The 25,606-nt window shown below is 31.5% G+C and overlaps 4 protein-coding genes and 2 long non-coding RNA genes across 7 annotated transcripts; 3 read left to right on the top strand and 3 right to left on the bottom strand.

Annotated features, from left to right (window-relative positions):
• Positions 1–836: 836 nt before the first annotated feature.
• LOC123694003 lies at positions 837–8,341 on the bottom strand. Its single transcript, XM_045639298.1, has 2 exons — positions 7,931–8,341; positions 837–1,458 (listed from the first exon to the last, which is right to left on the bottom strand). The coding sequence occupies exons 1-2, from the start codon at positions 8,307–8,309 to the stop codon at positions 914–916; spliced, it is 924 nt and encodes a 307-aa protein (XP_045495254.1). The 5' UTR covers positions 8,310–8,341; the 3' UTR covers positions 837–913.
• On the top strand, positions 3,927–4,560 carry LOC123694015. The gene is made up of 2 exons (XR_006751754.1): positions 3,927–4,120; positions 4,208–4,560. It is a non-coding gene; the product is annotated as an uncharacterized LOC123694015 (long non-coding RNA).
• Positions 8,342–11,002: 2,661 nt separating the features above from the next.
• LOC123694009 (protein apnoia) lies at positions 11,003–13,498 on the top strand. Its single transcript, XM_045639305.1, has 3 exons — positions 11,003–11,197; positions 12,529–12,701; positions 12,996–13,498. The coding sequence occupies exons 1-3, from the start codon at positions 11,086–11,088 to the stop codon at positions 13,155–13,157; spliced, it is 447 nt and encodes a 148-aa protein (XP_045495261.1). The 5' UTR covers positions 11,003–11,085; the 3' UTR covers positions 13,158–13,498.
• A 1,410-nt stretch (positions 13,499–14,908) lies between these two features.
• On the top strand, positions 14,909–24,316 carry LOC123694008. Its single transcript, XM_045639303.1, has 2 exons — positions 14,909–15,124; positions 23,380–24,316. The coding sequence occupies exons 1-2, from the start codon at positions 14,914–14,916 to the stop codon at positions 23,652–23,654; spliced, it is 486 nt and encodes a 161-aa protein (XP_045495259.1). The 5' UTR covers positions 14,909–14,913; the 3' UTR covers positions 23,655–24,316.
• Positions 17,554–22,559, bottom strand: LOC123694014. The gene is made up of 2 exons (XR_006751753.1): positions 22,377–22,559; positions 17,554–17,658 (listed from the first exon to the last, which is right to left on the bottom strand). It is a non-coding gene; the product is annotated as an uncharacterized LOC123694014 (long non-coding RNA).
• Positions 20,551–22,378, bottom strand: LOC123694007. Of its 2 annotated transcripts, XM_045639302.1 has the most exons (3): positions 21,874–22,378; positions 20,796–21,077; positions 20,551–20,715 (listed from the first exon to the last, which is right to left on the bottom strand). In XM_045639302.1, exons 1-3 carry the CDS (start codon positions 22,040–22,042, stop codon positions 20,699–20,701), a joined length of 468 nt encoding a protein of 155 aa, XP_045495258.1. In that variant the 5' UTR covers positions 22,043–22,378; the 3' UTR covers positions 20,551–20,698. The 2 variants fall into 2 exon arrangements, with proteins under 2 accessions (XP_045495258.1, XP_045495257.1); XM_045639301.1 differs by having other exon boundaries at positions 20,554–21,077.
• Positions 24,317–25,606: the final 1,290 nt, after the last annotated feature.

Below are 25,606 nucleotides of genomic sequence, written 5' to 3' on the forward strand. Positions count from 1 at the left end.
TAATTCGAACTAGAACCAGAAATAATTTGCAGAGATTAGCATTTAGCGCGTTTAATAAAAAAAAACTCTACATATTTGTCTAATACTAAAATGTGTAGATAGGAGTTCAGATCTAGGATATTTCATAAAAGGTCCCATTCATAGAATAGTTATATCGAGGTGACTAATACGTCTTTAGTCTGATCTGCGACAACAAGAATTACCTTTTAATATTATAAGGTATTTACTAGGAATAAACAGAATGACAATAAGCATTATAGGTATTTGTAGAATAAAGTCAACACAGATATAATCAACTAATAAAATAATAGCCAGCCAACCAGCAAATTGGATAACGTTTGTGTATAATAAAAATCTTCATATATGAAAATATGTAAATAATAAAAATAAACTCAATTATATGTCAGTTGAAAACAAACAAATAAGATTGAAATCGGATTGTTTGCTCATTACATCTTCATGAAATCATTATAATATATCTAACGAAACGAGACTCATAGACGAAGGACTCATAAAAAGGACGTGAACAAATAACTTTAACGCTTTAAATAATCTTTTATTTTTAATTCAAACAGGATATATAATAATCGAATTGACCCTTAACACACCGCGGATAAGGTCTATATATGTTGCCAAACTAAAGAGATATATTGAATGGACTTGAAAAAGACATCTAGGTATATAAGCATCTATAGGATAAGGAATATGAAGGATATTGAAGAAATTTTTATACTATTTTTCAATTATTAAAAAGGTATGGTTAATAAGAAAGAAAAACAATTGTAAAAAATTAAGTATATTTCCTTTTAAATTGGTAAGTAAGTTATAAACGAGATTATTTACATTACAATAAATATTTATTTACAAACTATTAAATTGAAAGGCAAGTCAACGAGGATTATTATTTAGCAACCTATCTATTGCTATGTTTTCTCCATTTTATATTAGGCTTCGTCCAATCGTTCACGCTGGGGACTTCACCGATTATTTCCACGTTTTTAACCTTATTGACTTCGTTGCCGGTATTTTTTAACCAATCTGCATTGAAGGGATATGAAATACCGGTGTTCGGATCGATACCAATGAGATGATAGTCCTTGGCATCATGCGTTATTTCAGTGCTGTACTGAGTATCGAAATTAGCAGCTACGAGGTCATCAGAGGAAGCTTCAGCGAGGTGGTTAAATTTATTTCCATCATATCCTGCGTTCACATAGATAACTCTCTTGGGATATTTATTATCATTAAAGGCATTGTTTCTTAGGAGAGTGAATACAGCTCCTGTGAGAGCCATATTGTTCAGCATTCCTGTGGCAAGAGTAGCCATTTTGAGCGTTGGCAAGAAAAATGGCAAAACGGCGGACATTATGAGCCCAGGAAATATTAAGAACGGTAAGGCTTGATAGAACATCTTCGTCATTTTCTTCATGCTGGTGCGACCCGTGGCCACATCGCCATCTGAAATGAAAATATAAAAATGTTAGAACTATTATTATAGTATTAAAGTTAAGTTATTGTAATTTCCCATGACCCTTTTTGGTATCTCTTAACTTAATTCTCTTAACTAATTCCATGAAAATATTATAAATAGATAAATTAACATTCAGAGACGAGCAGGTAGGTATTTGCTTATGAATGTATGCATAAATACCTATTTAATAATTCGTGTAGACATCAAGTTTACTTCCTAGAATCCTACGCTACAGTGCCTACAAGACGTACACGAAGAGCAGCGCTATATCATTATTTCATTCTGCTTTAATTATACAGTGAATGCTTTGAATCTTTATCATGAACATGAAATAGTGTTGTGAATGGCTCTATCGATCTTTTCGATAGTTATAATATTATGATTTATGACAGAATGTTATCAATTAATAACATGACTAGTAACCGCCTGCTATGGCTTTAAAACGTACCTAATGAGACCACCACAAAAGAGATATTAGAAAAAAAATAACACCACAAAAGAGATATTCAGATAAAAAGATGAGGGAGAGGGACTATATTTTATAATTGATGAGAAACAGATATTCATTTAAAATAAAAAATATATGCCAAAAGTGTAGGTACCTATTGTTATTAATGCACCTATAATAATTGTACTTCTCGAACCTGAACATTTGAAAATGTATTCAAAGCTTCCAAACGAGAACGTTAGGAAACATTCTGACAGACAGATATAAATAATAGAGGTATTAGCTAAATGTAACTTGATATAATTTTGAAAGAGCAAAGACAGAGATTCTTGCCAGCTCTTCTCTGTAGAAACAACTTTCCGAAGCGGTGTTAAATCGTAAGTCTATGTTACGTTACAATTCAAAGTACTTCTAGAAGAAGTATTATTAAATGTTTGAGTTTGAAAATAAAAATAGTATACAAATAATGTCAAAATTAAAAAGTGTTGCGTAAATATTCAGTGATTAATTATTATTGTTACGTATTTGCTTTCTTTCCGCTCAGAAAATCTTTCAACTGAATCATGTTTATGTTTATACATTGTAGAGTTATGAAAAAATATTAATTTCCGGTTTCTCTATTACGTTCATTGATTGCAATTTATTTACAATTTAAATTTATTTGAAATTGATTTATGATCCTTTTTATTTACAAATTAAATTTCCATATGCGTGTTATTTAAACATAATACTTTTTTGATAAATTATATATTACTAGGTGTCCGACCGCGGCTTCGCCCGCGCAGTCAATATAAAAACCCGCATAGTTCCCGTTCCCGTGGGATTTCCGGGATTGCGTCATTTTACCGGAATAAAAAGTAGCTTATGTCCTTTCTCGGGTATCAAAATATCTCCATAGCAAATTTCATGAAAATTGGTTCAGTAGTTTAGGCGTGATTGAGTAACAGACAGACAGACAGACAGAGTTTTTACCTGAAAGGAAATCAATCACGTATTAAAATTTCCTGGTTCGTAATTAGTCATATTCTTATTTACATTTAAACTAGCCGCCTACCGCCCGCCGCTTCGCCTGCATTGTCTAAAACCTAATAAATTATATACTAAAACCTTCCTCTTGAATCACTCTATCTATTAAAAAAACCTCATTAAAATACGTTGCGTATGTAGTGATTACTGATTATAATATTATCGACTGTTCAATTTATGTACCTATACAATCGCACAAAGGTATGGAAACATTCTAGTAATTTATAAATGCTCTCATTCGTTCAAATAAACTTTTATACTGTGCTTATTTGAAAGTTGTGAAGTAATGATTCAGATCAAGAACTTGCACTGAGAAAAATTTTCTTTAGCAAAGTACCAATTTAGCTCGGTTAAAAATTATTCTGCTGAATTCAATTAAGACATATTTAAAATATGCATTAAAGCTTTGCTAGTATTATACAAGCAAGTATTGCTAAATATTCTTGGCTATTATTAAAAAAGTACTTATTTATTTCAAAATTACCGACTCGGTCAATATTACCTTTACCGAATTAGGTTCAAAATAGACAAGCTTACGTTATTATTTAATGATAAGCAAGTTATTTAATTTTAGACTTAACCATAGTTGGCTACTATTTACACAGAGTTCGGTTAAAAATAAACAAGCTTACATAATGATTGAATGACAAGTAAATCATTTAAATTTAGACATAATATTATTTGGCTAAAATTAAATAACTTTCTATGATGCATATAACCGTGTTTCTTACTTAAAAACAAACAAGTAACTTATCTATTGGGAGATAAGCACAGCTCGGCAATTAACAATGGAGCGAATACTATTTTTGACCGAGTAACTTGATAAAAATGAAACAAGGAATTGGCTGCGTAGCCCGCAAAGTCAGCCATTTCTATCAAATCATAGTCGAGTGACAAACGTGTCTGTTGAAGCGCCGCTTCAGCACCTACAAGGCAGATTCAAATTTACATTAAAAACTTTTCATCATCATTTTGATTTTAATCAAACTATTATAGAAGAGCAAGATGCAGAAGACAAACTATTAGGGCTCAAAAACAGCCATGGACAGCCGTAGAACTAAAGTGGCAAGACTCTACAGAGACGAAGCTAATTGCTGCAAAATAGTTAACTAAAGCTCCAATACCTCAATACAATGAATATGCGGCTCTTAAAAAAACCCAAAGGATATCTTCTGGTGAGTTCAATTTTTTTGAATTTTTTGTCTGCTTTAGTTTAATTACTTTTGTATAATATTTACTTAGGTTTTTTTTATTTTTTACAGCTAGAAATAGATTGTGAAAACCACAGAACAGTGAAAACCAAAGGACAATAGATACATATATCACTGAAAGCTTCCCCACAATCAAGCCAAAAATATTTGAATTAGTAAGTTACTTCTGATCAAGCAAGATATTGTCATATACTTATTACTTTATTAAATACCTATTACTTTAGTAAATTACATTAGGTAGGATATAGTTCCCATATAATATGTAAAGAGCTTATTGTACTTTAATTTTTTTTTGGTGCAAAAAATGTTTAAGTTTTAGCATTTATGATCATTTTCCCGACGACGAATGTGAATTATGTTTCAATGAGAATAAATTCAAATGTTTAAAATAACGGTTTTACTTGTTGGGTTGTAATAAAATTATTAGATCAAAAAGATTACTTATTCTCCTAACTTATTCTATAGTTTTTGCCTAAACTTTTGACTTATCAAATACATATAAGTACAATATTTAGATGTATTAACTTGCTTACATTACATTATGGTAATGTAAGCAAGTTAAGTTAGGTTGTTTGTTTTTATGTAAACAAACCTAAACCACTTTCATTATAGAACAAACTCCAACATCGCGAAATAAAATCAGCTGTTCCGTAGATTTTGGCAGAGTAGATAATTCCACTTTTGTATATGAAACAGCTGATATTTCTTTTACGATGTTGGATTTGGCTTTGGATTAGGTATAGACCTAATTAAAGTTGTTCAGGTTCGTAGTGTGAGTCATTCCTTAAAAGTTTACTCATGATTTATATTTAACCCTGTTATTGTGAAAATTAAAACACAAAATAGTTATTGTTTCTTGACATTGTGAATTGTGTACTATTTTTAAAAGTAGTAGTATCTAAGTGTAAGTAGTATGTTACTTGAAATGATTGTATCGTGTACTGAATAAAGCTAATTTCATTAATGTGCATAATTTTCTTTCAGTTTCTTATAAGTTTTTGGTGTGTCGGTAAAATGAGTGTTATTTTCCTACATGAACGTTTCATTGGCTTTTTTTCCGACATGCCAAAATTTTGCCCCCTGCACTGATAATGGTACAAATGACAACATATCGAACTAGGTAAATATTTTCAGTATGAGCTGACTTCACATTGCATACAGGGTGTAACAGAAAGGGGTTACACATCTAAGCAGGGCGTGATGTACCTACTGATGAAACTGAACAATTTTCCCAAAGAACATAAGGTCAAAAGATGAAAATAATGGAGAGGTTTAATTTTTTTTTCATCTTTCGACCCATTTTCCTTGGGAAACGTTGTTCAGTTTCATCAGTGCATCACGCCCTGTTCGGATGTGTATATCCCCTTTCTGTTACACCTTGTATAGGTTTTACAAACATTCACAGGTCAGCTTATACTGAAAATATATAGCTTAATATGTGTCGTTTGAATTAGTACTTGCAACAAAGTATTTTAGCTATGGTTACCTAATAAACCCGCCTAAGAATACAAAGTAACTTTGCTAAATATACCAATCTTAATTGACTAGAAAGAACAGAGTATATTTAGTTATAGTTAACCAATGAACACGATTGACAGTACCCAGTAACTTGGCTACGTATACAAATTTTCAATTGAGTAGAAGTAACAAAGTAGATTGGCTGTCCCTACCCAATAAATATGATTAACATTATCGTGTTACTTAGCTAGTTTTACGAAACAACTTTGCTAAAAACAACAGAGCACGTTGGGTATTGTTAACAGAGTAACGCGATTCACTATAGTAAGTAGGTAAGTTATATTTACTGAGTGAATAGGTTAAAAGCAACAAACCTTTAATACGTATTTTTTGACCAGCTTAGTGGGTTTATATTACCAACATACGTTAACAAAGTTGACTTGTATAATTTTAGCCACAAACTTTGCAGGCTCCCTCCGAAGCAAGTTACTCGGTTGTAAATAGCAGCAACTTGTTTATTTATAGCCGTCACGTTTTTTCAGTGTGATAACAATAAACGACGAAGTCAATAGCTTCATTTCTGAGTCATTTATAATGTTTATGAATCCTATTTTTTTAATTCAATACAACTGTCAAAATACTTTATGATTTTATACACACAATTGCAAACAATTATCGCTCAATGTTACAAATGTAATAGAACGCATTCATAATTTTTACAATTAAGGTGCAATCTAGACATACATCTGAATATTATGTTATTTAGCGTTTAGAGGATATACTCTTACTTCATAATATAGTGTATTAAGAAAAGATTTCTTGGAAAGCCGAGACGAGTTTGAAACATTGAACAGCAATTTATTGAAGCTTTGATGTAGCTACCAGTTTTACTGTGAACATTTATTTACAGGAATTCGCTCTTTTCCACTTTCAAGTTTCACTTACATGAAAGGAAAATGTTCCCTTTCTGTGTAGCATTCTATAAGATAGTACTGGTATTTGCATAGAATTGGTATTTAAACGATTATCTTTATCAGTGATAAGGTACTCTATGGTCTCTACTTTCTTGGTACTTCGTCCCATAAAAAGATCAAATCTATTCGATAGCATGACAAACATAGAAAGCTAACTATTATCAACTAAAATATAATTATGTTATTTTCATATATAATTAAGTGATGACAAGTAATGCTACTTCTGGAAGTCTCGGCAAGGTAGCATTGGTAGCTAAATCATAGTTTCTCAATCAGCTACCGATACAGAAGAAATTCCAAATAAATTAGCAAAGCCTTATTTTCCCATACCATAGTTATATTTAATGATAACACCTCACATTTAAATTGTTTCTATGAGAAATAATATTTTGTAGGTATATACAATTTGATGTAGATCTCTTAATCTTTATCTTATAATAATATTATGTAATCAAACATAGAGTCGTAGAAGCTATATAAATGCGTAAGAAAAGTTTGTTGAATGTTGGCACACGTGGATTACTGAACAGTGAACAGTTTTCAAGGTATTTGTAAAATAAATAACAGGAGGCATTAAGAACCTGAACAGACAATATAGTATATATGACAGTTTTTAAAAGAAATAATATTGTAAAGTACCGCGTGTCAATGGGAAATGCGACAGATATATTTTTCATCTGTTTCACTTATTATATTTACGGAAGTAATAGGTAATCAGTCTCCTGTCAGACTGAGACTATTTTTTGTTAGTGCCATTGGGATTCAACGCCAGAATTATAACTCTAGCAATGCGTTAACCACTATAAAATAATGAAGTTGTATAAATTTTGATACATAGCATCAATTAGACTAAGTACTCACTTTAAGATGATATTATTAATGACTGTTATCATCCCGCAGCTTCCTTTCACATGGATGGAAAGTAGCGTTTGCAAAAAAGAAACGTCAATCGATTATTCTATTGCTCCATCGGTATAAATGGACAAGCAACAGAAACAAACAAACTAATAAATATATTGAAATTTATACTAATATTGTGAGATAGGTATTCAATTGAGATGGCCAATCAAGAATAGTAGTTATGCTGTCGAAATCGGACGGGGAAATTCCATATTTTTATAGCTATTCTAAAAATAAATAAACATGTCAGTAATAAATGAAATCTTAACGCAGAAATGGATCGTCTTTGATAGTACCTACTACAAAACGGTTAATTTACTAAGAGTTATTTATAATTTTCCGAACACTGATTTATAAATTATAAATCTTAGAAAGTTGCATAATTAATTTTTAATAAATAGTACAATAAATGTAGAGTTTAAGTAAACAAGATGCTAATTACTTTGTATTATGTCGATTTTCAGCGAAGAATTATCAGTAGACTTTAATTGAAGGGCATAGTCTTCACTTAATGTCATGGATAAGGAACGATACCGAAGGAGCTTCTCAGTGTCATCACAAAGCTTTGAATAAAGCTCTTCATTCGATGCATTCATAAAATTCCGCCAACTAAAGCCACGCTCAGACGCTTGCGGTTCCAACGCACGTTCCGCCTTCCAAACACCGTACGCTGTTATACATTTCGAAAAACCGAGGTTACTCGCACAGGTTATTGCATCTTTTATAATGTTTTTAGCACTGTTATACTCGCGGGCATGTGTGCAAGTGACGCAGGACCATGCCGAGACCGCAAGAATGGAAATCGCGACGCCTGCGCGCATGCTGCTAACCGACTGAGTGCTACAAACGTGTTTGCAGTGCTCGCGCTAAAGGAAGGGACATAGACTAGTTATTTTCACAAATTGTAGTATCATATAAAGAAAACGAAAGCTAAAGAATACAAATGCGGCACATTAAATGTATCATTGTATAAGACAAAGCTATTCGAGAGTGAATATATGAGAACATATCTTATTAATTTTCCATTGTACATGTTAGACAATAACGCTTGATATACGTGAAATTACGGCGTTACTTTGCCATTGTACGAACTAGGGTTTGATAATAACATACATGGTATCACATTTAGAAATCATTTACCCATAAACATCAACTGTTACAAGATGATGTAATTACTATAAATCCAACAATCATATAACTCTAAGTAATTACAGTAAATATTGACATCAACGGTAACTATAATAATTCAATGTTACTTTCACGATTTTTACCATGCAATAAATCTTATCTATACATTGTCTCTGACCACAGAATAACAATAAGATCAAAGTTTCACCAAAAAATGTTAAAGCAGTGCACTGAATTCGTTTTGAGGGAAAGTTTTGCATTCTTTGTTGGCAGGAAATGGCCTATATATTCTCAAATGCATTGTTAATTAGCATACACACGGTCACGGACGAGCCGCCGCGGTATCTTGTGTCGTCGAACCGGGTTTCTCTACGTGCCGTGACTCCTGATACAACCCACACACGCATCTCATAATTTAACTAATTACATTCTTACGTGATTGCAGATCTTAATACAGGTGTTTAATGCTTGAGTCAATTTTTCAACTGCCAAGAATGTCTTAACAGTTCTTTCCTTTAACTTATTTATTGAGCTTAGGAAAACCAAAAATATTTCTGCACTCTGCAGTCGATATAGAGTTGATGCGATGTATGGATGGTGTATGTTTGGTCTTTCCACAATATTATAATCTTCCAAAGACTTCACAGTTCAAACACATAGGTATCTAATATTATAAAGGAAATGTCTTTGATGATAATTATTATACGTAGATACAATGTATATTATTCAAGTAGATTAATTCATTTTCTAATTATACTTTAACTTTTCGTGTTATTAAAATATAATAAAATAGAAAAACTCGCATCAACTTTTATAAGTGAGAGTGCAGCATGATTCAACACGAATTTGATCGCGCACGCAAGGGGTAGTTATTACAGAATAACACACGATTTTCGTTATAGAATATTAAATAGAGTAATGTATTTTATGATTTTGATAACTATTATTTCTAGATATTATGAATTAATTACTTTTACAAAACAGCACGGTTAAGGCAAGACAAGACAGGTGTACCTAATGGTTATGTTATGAATAATATTATGAACTTAGGTAACTATACCATGTAATTTGATGAATAAAATAATAATAAATTTTTAGTAGATAACAGTAATATTTTGTTTCTTTAAAATAACATTACATGAGCAATAAATTAAAGTGTACCTATATATCAAAGCTTTTTAAGTACCTACATGCCAAAATAAAAAACTAGACTTAACTGGGAAAACATCAAAACAATACCCTAATAATGATTAATAATAAATAATAATATAATTTTAAGAAATGTTACAATCATATCTGCAAAATGAACGCTATCAATATATTTTATTCGCATAGTTATTAAATATTTGATTACCATTTTACGAAATGATTTGAGGGCCCTCTATCGCTTTGTCAGATAAAATATTGAAATCTAACGAAAAAAATGAGACGTTTGAAATAGTACCTACGTATACGAAATAGTCTCTACCTACGCTATTAAATAAAACCTACGTATAAATGAACAAATTGATATTTCGTGATCAGTACTATAAATATATTGTTATATTTTGGAAATAAAGGACACATTTTTCATCTAAAATTAACATCATTATTTTACAAGATAAGAATCTCGAGTTTAGCATTATTGCATTGATGAATTACATAGCAAACAAAATAATTGAAAGCTTACCCCCACTAATGGGAGAGTTGTTTAAAAATGACAGTAAAATTAGTAAAAATACATATTTTGTACTCTAAATTATATTTACCCCCGTAAAAACAACTCCTTTAAGATAGTCGGGTAATCTTAGTAAAAAAGTATTTAATATCTCAGAAGATGTGTTTTTAATTCCGAAAAGCAGCTCGTTTTCTTGGATATTTTAAATGAACCTTTCAGATTTTTTATATCTACTCTAGCTTAAACCGTCGTCGCTCTGATCATAAATTCATATTCGTTTTAAAACCAGTAGAAAATACTGAAGTACATAATATTTTAAATTCTCTGAATTTTCGTTTTAATTTATTAATTATTATTTTTCTCACATTTCAAGGTCTATTTACATCATTATTTCCCAACATGTGCCAAACGACACAAAATTGAATAGGAAATGGGTTACTGTAATCGTCACATAAAATTTCCCTCACTAATTGATGGCGGCCATTTCTAACATCAATTAATCCCTCAATTAAGGTTTCCCATCAACTGTCACTTTCGCGTGTACGTGAAGCGATAACAATCAGAGGATGTCCAAGGGTATAACCGTTAATGATTTGACATTAGTCCTTAATAGTATGCCAATATCGAGGTCGAAATTTCTACGGCACGATCACGTTGTCCAACACTTTCTTTTGTATTTGGTCTCGTCCATTGTCTTTCGCAGGACTCTTTATATCCTGCAAATCGATCATAAAGCAATCAGTCAAACTCAATCAGTCGTGCGACGATCATCATTTTTCGGTGGTTAAGTTACTATCAATTATCTATTCGAAATGTGCAAAATGTTCGGTGTCCTCAGCCTGGCCTATGTCGCCATTTTCGCCTTCGCGGTGGTTAAATGTGAAGACGTATCGAACAAAGGAGTTCTGGATCATTTGAGCGAAGGTTGTTATTGAATTTTTTCTTATTTTCTTACGTTTCTTAGAAAATCTATTGATGAAAGTTGATGGAATATTTTAATGAGTTATGTCAGTCAATTGGTCGCTTATTAAAGCCATAATACCATTTAATACCTATAATAAAATACGCAGAAATATGAATAAATATGATATTATATAAATTTATTACAGTCTATAGAAAGCATTTATAATGTTATGCAATCTACGAACTCAATGCTCTTACGTGTATCTTATAGAGCTTGGAAGATTGAAAAAGTATACTTTATCATGAAACTAATTCATTTTGTTACCGCATCATTGTTTTCACTAAATTGGATAGGTATCAATCTTAGATACCTACATCATAATAATTTTTCAGACAAGATAAATACTAGTAATGTGAACGTTCTTCAAATGAAACGAGACTATCTAATCATGCCACTAATTACCGATAGTATTTCATTGCGTGCTGTGAACTCATTATTCAAACTGAGAAAATTTTCATGATTAATGTTTTTTTCATTGTCAGTTTGTACACTCATACTCTGTGTATTTAATTTACACTAGCTTCCGCCCGCGACTCCGTCCGCGCTGAAAAATTAAGATTTATTTTTTTTCTACGTATTTTTCCGGGATAAAAAGTATCCTATTTTATGCCCAGGATATCTAATAAGGTATAATTATACCAAGTTTCATCGAAATCGAACCGTTAGTTTTCACGTGATGCCTTCACATACAGACAGACAGACAGACGGACAAAAAATTTTTTAATCTCATATTTGGGTTTGGTATCGATCCAGTAACACCCCCCTGCTATTTATTTTTTCAATATTTTCAATGTACAGAATTGACCCTTCTACAGATTTATTATATATGTAATATAGATAGATATCGAAATTTTATAATTATATCTAGGTAATTAAGTAGCACTACGAAGACTATTATATTATATTGAAAGCTGAATTATTCTATAATTGCCGCATGCGATTTTATTTCAGTTTTGTAGAAATTGACATCGATCGATTATTCATTTCTATAATAATAGGTAAGCTATGTTTAGAGCCACCATTTCTATATGAATAATCTTTATTGAACTCTAAGTTTTCTAAGAATCCGCCTCGTGATAGAATTTTTTCTTTATAAAATTATATAACGCAATTGAATTCTATAAATAGGTAGGTAAACAAAATATCAAATTCTAAGAATCCTACCAAATTCGCTTTCGGAAATATTACAACAAGATATTACAACAAGATATTTCGACAAGAATTCTTAGAGATTAACGTCATTAACGTTAAGTATTTTAGCAAAATTAATGTTATCAATTATTATTTTCAGACATCAGCGTCGGCAGAACGTTTGGTCACAATGCTCTGAAGCGATTATCCTTCATATTTTTGCCGGTGATGTTCACCCTCGGAGTTATTTCAACTCTTCTGATGGCCCTGGCTGTCATATCCATAAAGAACCTTGCTATCGGCGTAGTGCTCCTAATTGTGGCTGTCAGTCAGGTAAGCGAACTTTTAATTTCTGGGAAATTTAAAAATGAAAGTATCGGAATAAAATTAGAGAAATTGTGCTGTTATTAAAAATTCATTAGGATTAAAGATTTCTCATAAATTTTAATTTGATTGAGGAGATAATTTCGGATTACTTAAGACTGTAAATTATGTCGAAATTATGTTGATAACTTTAGAGCACTTTGTACGATGATGATAATATATTGATATTTTAAAAACCTATCATTATAGTATTGACGCACCAATCAGAAAGATTTTTTACTAATTATATTTTATTTCGTACAGGCGGTGTCTCGTTTATTCTCGATAGCAGCTCCCGCACCGGTAGTATTCCACCCAAGAGCCGAGCCAGTCCTACCCCCCGCGCTCCCCGCGCCGTGGCCCGTGGCTGGCCCTCTCCTCTCACCCTGGGCGAGATCTGACAACGATGCCGTTATATCCGACTGAACTACCTCCAAATAATTAATACCTAGTACAAAATTATATAAGACAAATAATAGTGACAGGTTAGTAACACTTTTATCATAACGGCTCCGTTACTTTGAAACAAATTACTGATACTCTTACATATTTTTTTAAATAAAATGTTCCTAACCTGAAGTGAAGCGTCCTATTTAAGAATTTGCATTTATTGGAAATGCCAGATGTGTATGCCGCGAAATACATCAACAATTTATTGGCATTTCCACTTTCGTCTATCTCTCATGAGACTTCACGGTAGATTGACGACGATGAATAGTGTTAAGGTAACTTATTTATTTATATGAATAAATTTATTGAAAAAAGTACCTATGTTTTATTTTAATATCAGCTTACCTACCATGAAATTACCGCAAACCCCCCCCCCCCCCCCCTTCACTTCTAGTTATCTTGCGATGATTGTTCCACGTAGATATTTGCGGTATTTTCAATATGTATTCAAGTTATATAATTTACGAAAATCGTTTCATCTGTAATTAAATGTACATTGGTAGAAGGTCTGAGCATAACCAATATTTCTGTATCGATAATTAACTCAAAACAGCTCTATATAGTTGCTTATCTTTCAATCTCTATTTTACTTCGATTCTCAGTAAATTAGATTTCTAAGTAATTAGATTAGATTCTAGGAATTTATCAGACATTTAACATAATATATTGGACCTTTATTTTATAAAGAGGGTAAATATATATTATATCAACGTCACGGATGTTTTCTGCGAAGGTATCTAGCGAATCACACGCTCCGATTATCACAAAAACGCATGATAGCCTGCAAGTATCGAGAAAATTGTACGTATTTATTGAAGATTATAACAGAAAAGTACCTACTACAAATACTACACATTTAGAAAGAGCTTTTAATTCAACAGTTTAAATGTACATAGATGCATTTAAACTCTTGAATTGAATCTCTTTCAAAGCGGAAGATTTCATTTATATTTTCGAATATTTTTTTTAATAATTTACATAATGATTGCTCAAAGTTTTCTGCACATTAAAAAAACAATAAAGATTATGAAGAAAACAGGTGAAAATAGGTAGGTTAGATAGGTATAGAAAATAATATAACCTAATAGAAAGAGTAAGCTGGCGTGACCAACAATTTCTAACCTGTTTGATTCAGGTTCCACTCTATATATAGGTAAAACTTCTGATGGTGTCTGATGGAAACTTCACTAAGCATAAGCAATAAGCATGTATACCATTCTTCTGAGGAATGTTTACAAAATAGGTTAAAGAATGCAATAAGTGTTAAGATCTCGGTAATCCGGGAAATAGTGTGAACATTTCTGATGTTTATTCAGAACGGTGACCTATTTCAAGTTCAGTCGTCCTTTAGTTCTAAAGTTCTAAGATTACTCGTATTTTCTAAATCATTTCTGTGAAATTAAATGTCTTTTCTCCTTTATCCTTTACATTACTAAGTGAAATACTTCTACTTTAGCGTCAGACACATTTTAAAGAGCACGCAAATTTGATCATTGAGGTCAATCACTTGATACCACAGGCTAAGTGAAATCTAAATCAGGTTAATGCAAATACCGCCAGGAAGCGATGTTTAAAGTTAAGGAACTTTCTGTGTGTAAGTATACAAAAAGTACAAGTTTACTAAGTGAAATTAAATGTTACATATTGTATAACAATAAAGTCATTGACACCAAACAGGGTGGTACGTTTATCGTCAAGGAGGGGCGAAAGCAACATTGGCAGCGTGGTCGTGATGATGGACGGACTACTCGCGTTACGATTGTTATTTTTAATTATTTTTAGTCTGTGCGGATATGTTATCTGTGGCACGAGTCAGGACACACCGCATGTTCAAAAATTAGAACTGTTTGATGGTGTGTACGCAAAAATACCAGATCAAACGAATAATGATACCAAGAGTTTGATTTCATTTGAAGTGGACCTGGACAGGAACGTCGAAACAGGTATGTAGCTTTCGTTTTTGAAAATGATCGTTTATCAATATCAAATATGAATTAAGACAAAAGTGAATTATGGATTAAGTGAATCAATTAACAAAGTATTATAATATAACTGATGTTGTATCATGTATTATAAATTTAAACTTTAGCGATAAAGTTTTTTTACAATGATAATAATATGCATGTATAAATAATATCTATCTACAGTACCTACCTATAACTTTTTAAAGTAAATTTCGGACAAAAAATCAATCTTAGAAGTTGCTTTTATATTTAAATGTTATGGAAATATTTATTTAAAAATATAAATCTTCCGGTAAAATATTTAAACGACCCTTGAATGTTTACTTACTGCCTACGCAACTTTGACGAAAAGTCGTTTTTCTCAAGCGATTTCATTAAGTATTTTTCACAGAAAAGTAATGATTTGTACCGACTGAAGAATAATTCCTAAGTATAATATTATATACCTAGTACCTACATCGCACGCTCTACCTATAAAATTTTATTAATAAATATTGATATTTAAGGATTACATAAGCAATAAGCAGCAATAAATAAGCAAACCTACTTACTACAATTTTATAAAAACAGAATAAGTTGATGCAAGCTAATTTCCGAGTCTTTTCTAAAGTATAAATTAACGCAATTATTCCAAGCCACAAAAAGAGTATAACATCATAAGACTGTAAGATATAAGACTTTCTATACGCTATCAAATACAGCCTCTATACTAAAAGAATAGCAAAACAGTTGCCGACATAAATAATTCATACATCTTGTGCCATGATTCTATATGAGTAGGTAAACAACATAAAATTATATCATTTTTTTACGATATGGCTTGATGCAGCTATTTGTGGCTATTATAAGTATTAGACAACAATATTATAGTGTAAAATTCAAATTTAAATATATGTACAAGAATTTAATTAAATGTGCTATGAAAATTAATACAAAAGCAGGAACAGCTCTCCCAGAACATAGAGGGCGGTCTTATCGCTATAAACGGTCTCTCCTAAGTCCCAGAGAACTCACCTAAAATAGTGAATAAAAATTCGCTACTAAAATTAATTAGTTAATATGGTAATATGATCAAATTAGATATTTACGTATAAAAAGTATAATTACAAGAGTTATACAGCATAAAATTATTTTAAAAAGTAGAGTTTTCAAATTGTTTTGAAAGTAAAAATTTTCGAAAGCAATGCATACAGCCAACAAAATAATAAATAAATAAAAGTACACTTTAATTGCATACAACCTACTTTTACTGAATTAATATTTGCAATAAAAAGTTATCGAATTCAAAGAATCCGCATAACAAAACAAAATCAAGATTAGAAAATAATAACTATTTATTCTACAGACTATAAATGGGTCTATATTGTAATTATGTTATTGTACTTAATACTTATCATAAATCATAATAGTTACAGTAAAGTTACTACACTTTAGCGGTCATCATTATAGTTGATAATAATTAATCGATGCTGATTTCTTCGTCATACTTCTTCGTCATATCGGCTGTGTGTACCTACCGAAAATTTGAAGAAAATATTTATAACATAGGTACCTACTTCTATTGAAATTATTCAATTGCCAGTACATCAAGGAGAAAACACATTTAAACGTGTTGTAAATTAATAGAATTATATTCAAGTAGCTTTTAACGTTTTGTTTTTACCGATATCCTCTTTCCGTCTTATCTTTTAAAAAATATGAAATTTAATAAATGAATTATGGCGGAGATTACTTATGGCAATTTATTAAAAAATAATATAGGTCCATGATCAGATTACTCAATATTATATCACATTATATTATGTACCTACCTAGCGTCATGGATTACACTTTCTTAATTTGCTTGGTTATTATTTCATACTAGCGGTCCGCCCCGGCTTCGCCCGTGGTACATATTCATGTTTTCTCTAGATAAAATTCATCCTCGTACTTCAAGGAATATAATAAAAAAAGAATTAAAGAAATCGGTTCAGGGGCCTCAGACAAAGTAACAATTACAAAACGATAACGAAGTTAGAAAAGGCAAAAATGTATGGGATTGACATTAGATAGACCACGTGATCTAACGCAGCGTATGTCAATCCCATACATTTTTGCGATTTCTAACTTCGTTATCGTTTTGTAATTGTTACTTTGTCTAAGGCCCCAGCTGTTCTAAAGTTATGCGCTTACCAACACATTTTGGGATTCATTTTTATATTTATTTATTTATTTATTTATTTACATCACATAGAACTTACTATCATTACAGGATTCTAACCTAATTCGACAGTGTTCTTTTATAAATTAACAAAAACAAATCTCATCTCATCAAACATCAACATCATTAAAATTAAAAATAAGAAATATTATAGAAGATAAGATTTTCATAGATATAACGTTATAATTAAATGGTTAAACGAACTTACCTGTAAGTGAAGTTCTACCATAATTATACGAAGCTCCTTGTCTGAGACGGTTTTTACTATGGTAGTCTACGCTTTCATGCTAGTAGCCATCACAATGTATCCAAGCTAAAAAAAAAAAACAAAAACACGACAATATCCGGAACGCAACTGTCAAACTTCATTACTTTTAAAGCAAGAAGTTTCATGAACAACTCAGACTTGGTCAGAGGTGGGTAGGGTGGGAACAGGTACCGTCTCAGACAAGGAGCTTCGTATAATTATGGTAGAACTTCACTTACAGGTAAGTTCGTTTAACCATTTAATTATACTCTCTCCTTGTCTGAGACGGTTTTTACTATGGTAGATGTTTAAAGATTCATGAGTTGTGAATGAAACCATCAAATTACCAAATCAAATTTATTACAAAATATTACAAATATTCTTATAACTAGAAACAAGTTTTTCTTAAATATTTGTACTGAGATTACAAATAGTATCAGAGAAAGATAAAGGATCTTCTCTTATAGGCCTATTGTAAAACCTAGCAAATACACAAGAATCTCTAGACCATCCAGCGGTCTTACGAATAAGGTCTATGCTAAGACCCAGATTCACACAATACAGATTTTATCCATGACTTATTGTTTGAGATGAAGCCTTTTTATATGGTTTTTTAAATGTTAAAATCAGGTGATCAATGTTTTGCCTTAAGTTTTCTGTGGCATTTAAATAAATTTTTATGATTTCTACCAGGCAAATTTCTTTTTCCGTAAACGACTTCAAATGTAACATTGGTTGAACTGAATTTTTATTTGACGTTTTTATAATGTCTGGAATTTTAATTTGAAATCCGCTTTGTGTAAATTTTATATTAGATACTTTTATTAGGGACAGGGTTTGAACCCTATGTCCCGTAGTAAGAGCTAACATTATAACGAATTTCTTAGTAGCCCTTTGTAAGTCCAAATTATCATTAGTATAATTTTTACCTAGATATTCTAATACTAAGCCCGGGTCCCAAGTCATATTATATTTTGGTTTAGGTGGTATCATTTTAAGCACACCTTTTAAGAATCTTATTATTCTATCATTTGCACTAACTTTCGGTCCCATTATTAATGCAATAGCTGATCTAATGGTATTAAGGGTACCATATGAGGCACCTGATACTAATGATATGAATGACCTTATATAAATGGGACTGAAGTTTGAAAAGGATATAATTTAAACCTATTACAAAAACTCCACCATAATTTAAGAGAGCTATCATATTGTTTGATATTATTGCTAGATAGTGAATTTAACATAATTCCTAAGGCTGAGTTTGGCCCAATCCAAATTTATTGAGAGTGCACAATAAATTTGGATTGGGTTCGAAAATTAACATTTTACCAACTAGAAGACATTGTAACATGGGGAACCAGGCTTGGGATTTCCATAAAAGAAATACCAAGATACCTTCTGCTTTATCAGATTGTATTTTTCTAATGCATTTTAAAACTAATGAGAAAGGAGGAAATGCATAAAAAAAAAAAAGATAAATAGAGTATATTTAACAGTAAATGCATCTACAGCAAACGCTTCAGGATCTTGTTTCCATGAGACAAACTTCTTACATTTGTTATTAATTCTAGAGGCAAATAAATCAATTTCTGGGCAGCCAAATTGTTGTACAATTTCATCATTAGTTTATTTTTCTTGATTCAAAGTCAGCTTCAAAATTTTCTTTTGAATTTATTCTCTCGCAATATTGCCAAAAGATCCCAGCCATTTCGTTTAAATGAGGAAATTGAACACCACCCATTTTGTTAATATATGTTACTGCTGTAGGTAGTGTTATCCACTCTGAGTAAGATTTCACAATGACTTAGGTCTTTACTAAACATTGAAGTCCTAGATAAGCTGCCTTAATTTCTAAGAAATTGATATGGTTTTGCCTCTCAGTGGAGGACCATGAACCTGAAGCTCGCTCTGTACCACAAGCTGCTCCCCAGCCAGTGGTAGAAGCATCTGTCTGAATTTGTAGAGAAAAATTATAATTTTGAATCGGGTTAGATCTATCTATATACTTTGTCCACCATTCCAATTTAGAAGTAACTATTTTTGATAATTTCATTTTTTCATCATAATTGTTCTCCTTTTTAATTAAAGCAAGATATCTCTCCCTTTCTAGAAGTTTTGTATATACCCATGAATAGGGTATAGCTGGACAAACTGTAGTAAATTTTCCTAACAGTTAAGAAAATTTCCTTATTTTACAAGACCTAATTCTCTTAAAATAATTAACTTTTTCTATTATAGATAATTGTTTTTCTAGAGGTACTGATAATGACATTGATCTTGAATCTATAATTATGCCCAGGTACATGTCTCTTTTGGTGTGAAAATACTCTTTTCAAAGTTAATGATAAAACCTAGATCTTGAAACAAAGTGCACAAAATCTCCATATCCTTCCTACATTGTTCTTTTGATGAGTTAAAATATATTATGTATATCATCTAAGTAAGATGTCAGGACAATATTTTTACTTCTAAGGTAAGTACATATTGGTTTCGTAAATTTTGTGAATACAAAAGGAGCTGTGCATAAACCCAAAAGGTAAGCAGTTAAATTCATACAACTTATTGTCAAATTTAAACTTCAAAAACTTTTTTGATTCATTTGAAATAGCCACACTAAAGTATGCATCCTTCAAATCTAATTTTGCCATATACCAGTATTGAGTAATTAATTTACATGCTGTTCTTATGTCTTCTAATTTGAAATGACATGTATCAATGTATTGATTTAATTCTTTTAAATTCAATATAAACATGAATGTACCATTTGGTTTTGGAATTATAAATATTGGTGATATAAACTGGCCCACTACATATTATTCACATTGATATATAGCACCTAAATTTATTAATTTTTCTATTCCCGATTAAATAATTTCTTTTTCTTTGTTAGACCAAGCCTGATGGGGTCCTGTATGATCTGGAGGGAAAAAATTAAGTGGGATATTGTATCCCTGAACCCATTTTAAGATTACCGGGTCATTAGTAATTTTTAACCAGTTATGAGAAAAATATTTCAGTTTACTGGCATGTACCTCTAGTATCGGCGATATTTGTCTCGGGGTTGTCGGCTGGAGCTTGGGCTTGAAGTACTTCTGCGGCAAATTTAGCAGAGTCGTTTAGCTGCACGACAATTTCTTTAGTATTAATATTGCCCGTAAGAACACAGGTAAGTGCCTTACCTAATGCCAACATCGTTTTACCTATTAACGCCTGACAGAAAACTATTCGTTTGTCTTGCCTCTTACTGGCTTCATTCATAGCAGCTGCTATCGCTTCAGTCAAGACAGGCGGTACAGCTGCCATAAAATTTGTTGGCGAGGGGTATTTTGTTGTTAAATTTTCTCTGGCCTCTTTTCCAAGTCCCTGATGAATGATGTTTGTCCACCGTTCTGTCAGCTGCTGCTGTATCTCCCCGCCAACAATGTTTTCCTTCGCAGCTTCCTTGCCCAGGGCTAACAGAAGCTCCTCTGGGATATCTTCGACTGTAAATAATATTTAAAAAAAAAAATGTTATTCATTTCTCATACTACTATATGATTTTATTTATTTAGGAAACAAACATTTCTGTCAGGCTGTGGTTGTAGATTGTTTTGGTAATGTCTTTTGTAACTGTAAGAATAAAATGTCTATCCGCTAGGTGATAGCGCTGAAATGTATATATCTGACACTGTCTATCCGCTAGGTGATAGCGCTAAGTCAAAAATTAGTATTGGGCCTGTACACTAGTTTAATAAGTACTAAATCTACCACAGTTATCCAGTCGTTTGAAGTAGTAAAGTAAGAATAAAATGTCTATCCGCTAGGTGATAGCGCTGAAATGTAAGTATATATCTGACACTGTCTATCCGCTAGGTGATAGCGCTGAAATGTAAGTATATATCTGACACTGTCTATCCGCTAGGTGATAGCGCTGAAATGTATATAACTGACATTGTCTACTTGCTAGTGGTAGTGCTAAGTCAAAAATTAGTATTGGGCCTGTACACTAGTTTAATAGGTACTAAATCTACCACAGTTATCCAGTCGTTTGAAGTAGGAAAGTAAGAATAAAATGTCTATCCACTAGGTGATAGCGCTGAAATGTAAGTATATATCTGACACTGTCTATCCGCTAGGTGATAGCGCTGAAATGTATATAACTGACATTGTCTACTTGCTAGTGGTATCGCTAAGTCAAAAATTAGTATTGGGCCTGTACACTAGTTTAATAGGTACTAAGTCTACCACAGTTATCCAGTCGTTTGAAGTAGGTAGGATGATTTGGTTAAACAATATTACCTGTCCAGTCTTCAGTACATTCAACAGGAGAAGGAGGAGGAGTCCCTGGACTTGACTCTCTGTCTCTATCAGTTCTGCCTTCACATTTCTTCAATCTTCTTTCCAGTTTTTTTAATTTCTTCCACAAATCTTCATGGAAATAGGAATCTGATCTTTTTCTTTTCCCCATTTTCACTTCACAATTTTAAGACAGTGATTTTTGCAACGCAAACACAAGAGAGAAAAAACACGCGCGAACCGTAGGTACAATGAGAAAGATTTTTCAGGAAACGGAAATGACTATTGTACGAATTTAGCGAACCTAACAAAAAAACCGCTTTTTTCGTTTAGAAAAACACTCATGTCATGTTGACATGTACAAACAGGTTGCAATGCCTAAACATAACATAAACATAACCTCTAAACCGGTTCATACACAATATTTTATGATATTCTTTGATAAAACAACGTTAATATCTTGGTTTGACTACCAAAAACACATTTATATGCAATGTATCACTTACCCCTTGAACGTTAGTAAGAATTCAATCCATTTATGTACCTTTAATGCACTCGTCATTGTGAGATTTCCTTTGCATTTATAAGCTTGTAGCACTTGATTTAGCCAACTATTTATTCAATTTCCAGTGAAACATGATATTAAAACTTAGTATTAGTAATTAATACACGTGTTTTTAAATGAAATTTTCATTTTTATGAAATGAAACAAAATTTTACTGTGACGGCTTGCGCACAAAAAAACGTAATGAAGTTTGACAGTTGCGTTCCGGATATTGTCGTGTTTTTGTTTTTTTTTTTTAGCTTGGATACATTGTGATGGCTACTAGCATGAAAGCGTAGACTACCATAGTAAAAACCGTCTCAGACAAGGAGAGAGTATAATTGAGATAGTAAATATTTTGCTATGGTTCTCGAAATCGATGTTTAATCGTTATTAGTACAATTGCTGTATCTTTCTAGGCATTAGAATAAAATACTTTCACCACTTAGTTGGTAATACAGACGGCGAATCAAACTGCACAGTGCACATTCAGTTTCAAAATAATTTTGTATTAGATATTTCTGTTTGCTATCATTTGTTCCTTATCTTGGATAATAAATGAATCAATCTATAGCTCTCGTTTACAATGTAACATTAACCTAGTTAAAATGTTAAGTTGGTTAGAAAACCTTATTTAATGAGTGTTACTGTATAAGAAACGCGCCATAAAATAATTAGTAGGAAGATCGCATAGCCTGTTGCTATTACAGAAATATTAGAACTTTACACCAACTAAGTAGATCAAGAGTTTTTCGTATGACGGTACATGCTAGGAACTGTATGAATGAATTGACTTCACATAATATGTGCATCACTAATAAATTATAATTGAATAATTAGTTACTGGATTATCGGCTTGTTTCTATTAGAATTTTTTTTTGACGGTCATTCAAATTGTCGGTAAATGTTCGAGTAATAAACGAATACAATTAATTTTTAAATATTTTATGTCTCTTTGTTTTCAGGTCGGGGAAAACAGAAAAAACTCCTACAACGAATTCTACCGATGTTCGTGTTACCATTCTTAGTTCAGTCGACGATAATACCAATATTCCTAGGCATTTTAAAATTTATGCTTTTCAAATCACTGATTATTGGAAAGCTAGCGTTGGTTTTAATTATTATAAATGCATTTAAAAATGGGAATTCCTTCAAAGGACGTGATGCGGATATAGCCTCATTGCATTATGGCTATAATGGTCATCGAATGGAAGAATATGGATCCTACTTTAATCAATAAATTAAATAAGTAAATTCTATCAAAATTATGTGTAAATATCCCGTTTTTCAAAACAAAATATAAATTATATAAAGTCAGATTATTACTTTATAAGTTTAGATAATTTCTTTAACTTTCATTTAGAAATCGGCAAAGAAAATTGATATTTTAGTAATTGAATTAGAATTAAGAAAACTTAAACATTTTACCTCAATTTACCTCTTTTATATTAGGTATGTACCTTCTTACTTAATCTATATGTTTGATGTAAGTTTATAATCCCAAATATGTAAAAAAAATATATAACAAGGCGCACCATATTTTCTTGCCCATTACCTACCAATCTGCCAAAACCTAAAATCTAGGTACGAAAGATGTCTGTTTGATTTCTAAACGTTATAAGTATCTATTATTTATATGTAACAAAAAATGTAATATTTGTAAATGGTATGAAAGTAGGTAAATTTCATTTTATTTAGCAGCTTCACGGTGCACTAACGATACATTACCATATTAAATGTTTTGGCTGTTGCTAAAGGTGTTTGTACCGTGAAAAACGTGTTCTATTTTCCATATTAGAATATCCATACTAATATTATAAATGCGAAAGTAACTCTGTCTGTCTGTTACTCAATCACGCCTTAACTACTGAACCAATTTGCATACAATTTGGTATATAGAGATATTTTAATACCCGAGAAAGGACATAGGATAGGTTTTATCCCGGAAATCCCACGGGAACGGGAACTATGCGGGTTTTTCTTTGACTGCGCGGGCGATGCCGCGGGTGGAAAGCTAGTATGTAATATTATATTTTGAATAAAAAACACATTAAAGAAAAAATCGACTATGTTAGAACTGTATATGAGTTATACCTAACTTATAAGTGTGTCGTAGATATTATTTAGCTAAACCTGTAAATATCTTGTTGAATATTTTTAAGTTGTTTATTTATTCTAGTTATAGGTAAGTGATATTGAATGCCTACCAAAACATATAAAATAAATTAACTTATTGAAACAAAAGCTTTGTTTTCTTTTTTTGTCCTTACATAGTAAAGTGTAAATAAATAAATAAATAATATCATCATTTAATGTTATGATTTAATTTGTTTTTTTATTATTAAGTTTTTTTTTAATGTAAGGCTTAGCTAAAAAATTAAGCTCCAAGCCAACAACAACTAATTAACGTTAACGAATGTTTGTAAATTTGTAGACTGAATCTTAACCAAGGACCTAGGAAGCTACAGTACTGTAAACTTTAATCAGGTTTCATAATATCATGCGTTGGGCTTAACTAGGTAAAAAATGGAATACTTTATAATATTGATTCCTTAAAAAAAGGATAACAATAGGTGTGCGCGTTGACACGCGAAGCAATACAGAAGGCATAACATATTTTGTAGTCAGTAGATAAGATTTAGGTAGGGAAGGAAACATAACGAGTAATAGTTAATACTGCTTCGATAAATAGGTAACAGAGTAGGTTGATGTTAATTTATATAGAAAAATTTATTCAGTAAACTATAACAGAAACACATCTTTAGTTCCCAAGAAAATTGAAGCGACCGCGACACTTTGTTTATAAACACCAATAAACGGGTTCACTGACTTTCCTACGTAACAAATAGCGTTGTGAAATGGAGAACCTATTGTATTATGGTGGAATGTACCAGTGTATTTGGGACGAAGTTTTCTTCAACTTAAAGGAAACTAGATGTACCTATTAAAGTGTAACGATTTACTTAGAATGAAGATAGTTCATACGGTGTGACTCGATCTTTTAGGGCTTAAAACTTCATAGAATTTTAAATTGGTCCAGATAAGGTCCAGATAATGAATGCAGTGTCTCTACAAATGTGATTAAAAAGTAGTTACTTACCTTACATAATCTAGATCACATTTCAAATTTTATGATTTTGAATCACTTATTAGTCTTAGAAATAGCATACATTTATTTAACAAATTTAATTG

Source organism: Colias croceus, chromosome 8, assembly GCF_905220415.1.
Source record: "Colias croceus chromosome 8, ilColCroc2.1".
In the NCBI taxonomy this organism is placed as follows: Eukaryota; Metazoa; Arthropoda; class Insecta; order Lepidoptera; family Pieridae; genus Colias; species Colias croceus.